The sequence below is a fragment of the Saimiri boliviensis genome, chromosome 5, assembly GCF_048565385.1.
Source record: "Saimiri boliviensis isolate mSaiBol1 chromosome 5, mSaiBol1.pri, whole genome shotgun sequence".
Classification (NCBI taxonomy): domain Eukaryota; kingdom Metazoa; phylum Chordata; class Mammalia; order Primates; family Cebidae; genus Saimiri; species Saimiri boliviensis.
The window spans coordinates 135,571,931-135,579,045 of NC_133453.1; the positions used below are offsets into that span (position 1 = coordinate 135,571,931).

Here is a 7,115-nt window from a genome sequence, read left to right on the forward strand (position 1 = left end):
GGCTAATTTTTGCATTTTTAGTGGAGACAGTGTTTTGCCATGTTGGTCAGGCTGGTCTCAAACTCCTGACCTCAAGTGATCCTCCCACATTGGCTGGAAGTGCTGTGATTATAGGCACAAGCCACTGTGCCTGTCAGAATTCCTTTCTTTTTAAAGTCTGAATAGTATCCCACTGTGTATGTAAACCACATTTTCTTTATCTACTCACCTGTTGATGGCCACTGAGGTTGACTCTATATTTTGACTATTGTGAATACTGCATTGAACAATATAAACAAGGGACAGAGATCTCTTTGACATCTTGGTTTCAAATCAAGACAGGTTTTTGTTTTTGTTTTTTGGCCAATACTGATACAGCTCAAGCTCCAAGAACAATGTCTGGTACATAATAGATTCTCAACAAATGCCCTTATTTGCTCTGTCCCCAGTCATTCTGAGCTGGGCAGCACCTTAGAGTGTGACTTCAGAAGCCTCCTTAAGTCCGGTGACCCGACCCATGCAGAGGGCACTAATACCATGGCTGGGGTGCCCTGTGAGGTTTCCAGCTGTGCTCGCTCTGTGTGGAGGAGGAACCCAAAATACTTCAGGCAGCCTTGGCTTCAGGTATACCAGTTAGGATGGGAGATGGGGTGAGAATGTGGGTGACAGCCTTGTGCGAGACACAGGCCTCATGTTTCTTTTTATCCTTGATCTCCCTCTGCAGGTGGCTCCATGCTCATCTCTGCAGTCTGCTGCTTCTTCCTGTTTTTTGGCAACAGTGAGTCTGCAATGATCGGCTGGCAGTGCCTGTTCTGTGGTACAAGCATTGCAGCCTGGAATGCTCTGGATGTGATCACAGTGGAGCTGTATCCCACCAACCAGAGGTCCGTTCTTCCCTGGGCTTTCCTTTGGGACCCGTTTGGGCCAGGAGTCTACCTGCTCTGTAAATCCCATGCCTTGTGTGGCCATCATGGTCTTTCTGCTGTTCCTTGAACCAGACGTCTCTTACTTTGAGTTTCTCCTGCACAGGGGATGGCATGGACCTGAAATTTGGCAGGCTAGGGCTTGATAGCATGGGAAGGATGGCAAGAAGCAAAGGATGAGAACAGACTATGTCTAGGAGAAGGAAATAAGAGTGGAAAGTTGGCAACACCATATGTGTCATGTCAACTACAAGAGAGAACAGGCCAGCCAATGGGAGATAAAGTGAAAAGGTGAAGAACTGGAATAGCACAGGGTAGGGGCAGAGAGAGAAATAAAGGTCAAGAGGCAGCATGAAGTCCAGGGAATCTGCAGAGAATGTGGCAGGGATGCCCAGGGGTTACATTTATTTTGCACAGGTTACATATAGCAAGAGGCCTGGTTTAAAAGCATAGGGTCAAGGCCATTACTTACTAATTGTTTCTCTTTGTGGAGGGGGGATTGTGAATCTTAAGAAAAAAAGTTAAGAGGCCCCATGGTCAGAAAGGAATGTGAAGTGGTAAGGAATGTGGGTAAATGAAATTCTGCAAAAAACCTGAATATTTCCAAAATTGGTGGCAGAGGTATTGCGATATAGATAACAAAGGAAGGGCACAACACATCATATTTGCAGTCAAAGAACCTCTCATCTAAAAGAACTGCTGAGTTTTACACAAAATAACAGGAGGACAAATGACTTGAATATGATGTGATTTTACAATAAGAGAATTAACTAATGGGACTACTAGAGATGACAATTTGGTCAAGTGGTCAGTAATCAAACTCAATTAGGTATAGGTTTTTATATAAAAAAAGTTAAAGATGCTTTTGAAATCCATTTAATAACAGCAGACATCATCAAATAATTAGGGATCAACTTGACAAGTGAAACACTCCTATGAAGAAAACCATAAAGCTTTACTAAGAGGTATGAAAGAAGACATATAAGAGAAGATAAATATATGCCAACTCAGTGATTTGGGAGGCTGAGGCAAAAGGATTGCTTGAAGCCAGGAGTTCGAGATCAGCCTGGGCAATCTAATGAGACCCCATGCCTACAAAAAAATATTAGAAAATTAGCCAGGCATGGTGTCATGTGCCTGCAGTCCTAGCTACTCAGGAGGCTGGGGGGGAGAACTGCTAGAGGCCGAGGGGTTCAAGGTTACAGTGAACTAGGATCACAACACTGCATTCCAGTTTGGGTGACAGAGACAGACCCTGTCTCAGAAAATGTATATATTTATAAATTATATATTTATATATAATTATGATAATATATAATTGATAACATAATTAGTATATATTATTTTATATATATAAATAAATATACATATAGAAGAGACAAGATATATCTAATTTTGGATAAGAAGATTCAATCTTACAAAAATGTCACATTTCATTTCGTTTTTTCCTAACATGGAAGAGTTGGTTCAAAATCCAACAAGGTTTTTTCCCCTCTGGGAACTTGAAAAAAGTTTATTTAAAAAAGTACACATGTTAAAAGTTCCAAGAAAATATGAAAACAAAAATACTAAAACAAAAAGAACTGGGTTGGTGATTATAAAGCTACTGTGTGGTACAGTTATAGACAAAAATAAAAGAGTTTTAAATAAAAAAATATACCCACATTCTTAATAAACTTGTGGTATGAGAAACAAACATTTTATTTCAGTTTGGGAGAGGTAGTTTTGGGAATATTGCTTCTGCATACAGGTGAGGTCATGAGAGAATAAATGATTAGTAATAGATCTCACTGGGAAGTGTGATTGAAAGATCATTATTAGGATTAGGTTTTGCCGTGGCTGACAGAAGCCTCAAATAACTGTGGCCTTAAGAAGTTTAAGCACTGCGTTTTTCTATCCTGAAAAAGTCTAGAGTGGGTGGTGCAGGCTCTATCTCATTGTTTTTCCTTGCATAGACTCATTATGGTCCAAAATGAAACCATCCGTGTTCCATCACGAAGCAGGGTAGAAGGAAAAGGATGAAGGGGAATAGAGCAAAAGGCCCACCCGCAACAACTCTTAAGGAAGCTTCTTGGGACCGCTGTTACTTGTACTTGCATCCCATTGGCCAAAACTAAGTCACATGGCCATGCTCAGCAGCAAAGGAGTCTGGGAAATGTAGTCCTACGATTGGAAACATGCTATTGGGGCAGCTGTCAGTCTCTGCTTCAGTAGTGTTGAGAGTGTTAAAGGGGGAACACTTAAACTTTCTGCTTTGCATACTTCTTTATTCTTTCACGATTTTCATAGTAAGCATGTGCTACATAGTAAGAATGTACTATTTGTAAAGGCATGTAGTAGTTGCAAAAAATACATAGTAAACTTGTACTACTTGTAAAAACATTTAAAATAGATATCTTTGAAAAAAAAAAACAACAACAAAAAAGGAAAACACTTGAAGAAAATACTTCAAAATGTTAATACAGGTGAGTGTCTCTCAGTGAAGAGGTTAGGTAACCATGCATCTTTATATTATTCTGTATTTCCAAATTTAACTACCATGAGAATGTGTTATTTTTATATTTAGGGAAAAAAAAAATCCCTTGCACCCCTCTTCCCCCTGCAATAAGGAAAAGAGCCCAGTCCTGTTCGTCAAATGAGGTTCAGAATATCAGAAGTATTTCCATTCCTTTTCTTTTGCAGGGCAACAGCCTTCGGCATTCTCAATGGATTATGCAAATTTGGTGCCATCTTAGGAAACACTATCTTCGCTTCTTTTGTTGGGATAACTAAAGTGGTCCCCATCCTTCTGGCTGCTGCTTCTCTGGTTGGGGGTGGCTTGATTGCCCTTCGACTGCCAGAGACTCGAGAACAGGTCCTGATGTGAACAACCTATGGGAAAAGGAAAGGTGGAAAGAATCTGGTCCAGGACACTAAAATGCATCCACACTTCCTGCCTATCACCGTCCAGAGGACACCTTGGATAGCACAGGAGGAGAAGTTGACTTTGTGACCCCTAGTATAGGACCCACTTCAGCTGTCAATTTGTAACTCAGATGACTGGTTTAGGGGGTGCTGTGAGCCACCCTTAGAATCACAGAGCTGCGTGTTTAACTTCAGGTCTTCCCAGACCAAGGCAGGGAGAGGATTCTCCAGTGAGTGTGTGAGTGCACACACTAAGCGAGGAGCATCATTTCTCTACGTGAAGTGCAAGGACTTATTTGCATTTCAAAAGGAATTAGAGGGTAAGAAACACCCAAGCTCCTCCTCAAAGCTTCTCGGAGCCCAACCACTGAACGAATCAACTTGGCTGGAAATTAGAGTCATTATATGAAGATTGGGCTTGAATAACAGGATACATGTATTTTTGCATTTAAAAGTATCACCTGTCTTATTTTCAACTTGAAAATTGGCACAGTAGTATTGAAGATACTCTGATATAGAAGGCCAAATATCTGAGCAACGTCTATAGAGATCTGCTTTTCCCCTAAGTGTCTTAGGCTCTCCATGAGAATTAGGTGATACGTTTAAGAAGGATATTTATTTCTGTTTTGGTCTATTCAAAGAAACTTAATGAGATAGATATTCTGTAAACTAAGCTTGTATATAACTTTATTTGTGTTTAATTTCCACAACTGGTATCTGCAAATATTGCCAGCATTTTAGCCATATTTTGGGAGAACTTGGTGTTTGAGGTCCCAGAAAACGAGGTCTGACCAAATGAAATGCAAGCACAATTTCTTACAGCCATTTAACTTTCTGTGGGGAGGATGCACTTAACAAACTCATGTTGTGCCGTCCACTTAATCCAGGCACTTTTCTTTGTGCAGGTGGAGTGAGTAGTTACTTTCTACTCTTACTTAGATGACTTGTGAAACTCAAGCTCACCGTCTTCCAAGCTGGCATTTGACTTTGCCACTCACCCAAAAACAATGTGAGATGTGTTCACTGGTCTCTGGTACTCTTTGTAGGCAAGAATCAGACAACATGGGGACTGAGGGAAGGATGGGGAGGTGTAGACACAGTTCTTCTAAGTGTAAATACCTTTTTGTTTGCTTTAGCGGTTAAATGCAATCTATATTAGTTGGGATGGTCAGGTCTCATGAGAAATCTCTGCTATGTGTCCAGGGCTTTCGAAACAGATTCCATTGAAGTGGGGGTTAGAGTGTGTAGTGGATGCCAAATATGTTTTTCTTCAGGGCTTAAGAGAACTCTTTCCTGAAATCCAGTTTTGAACAAAACAGGGGAGATACTGAGGACAAACCACTCTGATGAAGGTCAGCAATAGACTGTCTTGACTGCACGGAAGAGGAACAACATCAGAACTGTCTGACCATGGAGAGGACAGTGAACTTTGCACAACCACCACTGGAGGTGGACTTGAGCCTGCCCAGGACAGATGAAGATCGGCCTGCAGGAACTAATTCTTTTGAGTTGATTTGCAATGCTCTCAATGGCTGCAAAGTGCCACGTTTTTCCTGTCAGAGATCTCCAAAAGTTGAAAGCAGACTAATAATGGCCGCCTCAAGTGTTTTCTCAGTTTTGGGGAAATGCTTAGGTCCTATGATAGCTTCGGGACATCTTTCTGCAATGTTCCTCCTGTAATAGGTTGGCCGGGGTAAATGTTAACACCACTTCACAACCCTCGATTTCAGATCAGTTTTAATGGTTAAAAATGTTTCCTCTCCTTCTGCCCACCCTCACCTTTTTATTCACACCCCTCCCTTTTTTTTTTTTCCTATACAGGGAGAGAAGACATATTCACTCTGACTTGACACCCTGATTCCTCCAAATATATATGCCACTGTATATTAATCTTTCTCTCAGTGTTTTATAGGAGTTACCTAACATAATGCTGTGTCAATAATGAAAAACTTGATGTAATATAGCTGTAATTTACCTTCCATATGAATACAGTGGCTAGGTTCATGAAAGAGAATTGTGTGAATCTGGGATTACCACATCTAAAACATTATTCTTTAATGGTATGATACAATTCATTGAGCAGCTACCGCTTAAGAAATTTACAGGACAGTTAGAGCCTGCATGCCTAGTTAAGATGGATCTTGTAAATTTAAAATTGGATTAAGTTTGGAGTGCTGGGGTGGCTGCAATAATTCGGGAGTTAACTCCATTTGATTTCCAAGCTCTCACTTCTGCATTATCTTTACAGTTCTTTAAACCAGCCACCTAACCGCTGAAGGGCAGTTCCCATCTCATCCATCACTCAGGCCTTTGTAAAGGGTGCAGCCAAACTCTGCAGACTTTTCTCATGAAGGATTGTCTAGCACAGGTATCTGACGGCTTTTTAAATGCTGTCACCCCTGCTGAGATAAATGCATCTTTAAAAATAGTCCCTGTGGCAGGTCATTGGGGGATAATGGACAGCATTCTTGCCATGCACTTCTTTTTCATTTCATGTTCTACCCCAGGAGACTCCTGATGTTGGCTGTGGAGGGTTAAAGGGATGAGGCGCTCCTTTGTTTAGCAAATCTGTTCGCAGTTCATGAGGATGTATTTTATGATGCCCAGCTTGGAAATAGTTGCTTCCCATAGTCTCAACTGATCCTGACTTTTGATCTTTTGTTTTATTAAAAATAATTAGTGAAAGAGATGTGCCTGTCTGTGAAGTTTGTAGTACATTAGCCTGAGGTCATGTAACACATAACCCCCAAACGAGTGTTCCTGGCCACCTTGTGTTCATTAAAACTGAGTAATAAAAATAACTATAAGAAAACTTTAAGAACTGGGGTTAGAGATTATTTTCAGGCACCAGGGTCTCTTCTGTATTCCTAAATTAATTGAACCAGCTGGGAGAAACATCAAGAATCACTTCCTTCCACTTTTTATTTGCAATATGGGGACCTCGAGAGGTTAAATGATGTGGCTTGGGTTACACATAACACCAGAAGTGGGGGACGAGGCCTCAGGTGATGCTCTCACGACAATTCTGGGGATGCCTTCAGTCTGGGGAATGGGACAATGTGGAAACACTCTATTCCCTGGGGCCATTCATTGACTATTCCCCTGGTGGCTTTACTAGAATGAATGGAAGGGTCAGTTTAAACATGGAAAGATTAGTGTTTATCCATCCATCCATTCATTCAGCAAATCCTTACTGAGCCCCGACGGTGGGCCAGTCCCTGTGCCAAGCCCTGGGGACACATGATAGAAAAACTGGTCACAGTTTCTGCTTCCCGCCTCATTCCACTCACAGTGAGTGTGCGAGGTGGA

General features: G+C 41.3%; 1 protein-coding gene across 7 annotated transcripts in view; it reads left to right on the forward strand.

Annotated features, from left to right (window-relative positions):
• SV2B (synaptic vesicle glycoprotein 2B) overlaps positions 1-6,495 on the forward strand; it is a 194,067-nt gene extending 187,572 nt beyond the window's left edge. For all 7 annotated transcript variants that reach the window (XM_074400050.1, XM_039480070.2, XM_074400051.1 and 4 more), the window contains 2 exons: positions 704-863; positions 3,585-6,495. In XM_074400050.1, coding sequence (XP_074256151.1) covers positions 704-863; positions 3,585-3,768 — 344 coding nt within the window. In that variant the 3' untranslated portion in view covers positions 3,769-6,495. The remainder of the gene's footprint in view (positions 1-703; positions 864-3,584) is intronic.
• The last annotated feature ends 620 nt before the right edge of the window (positions 6,496-7,115 follow it).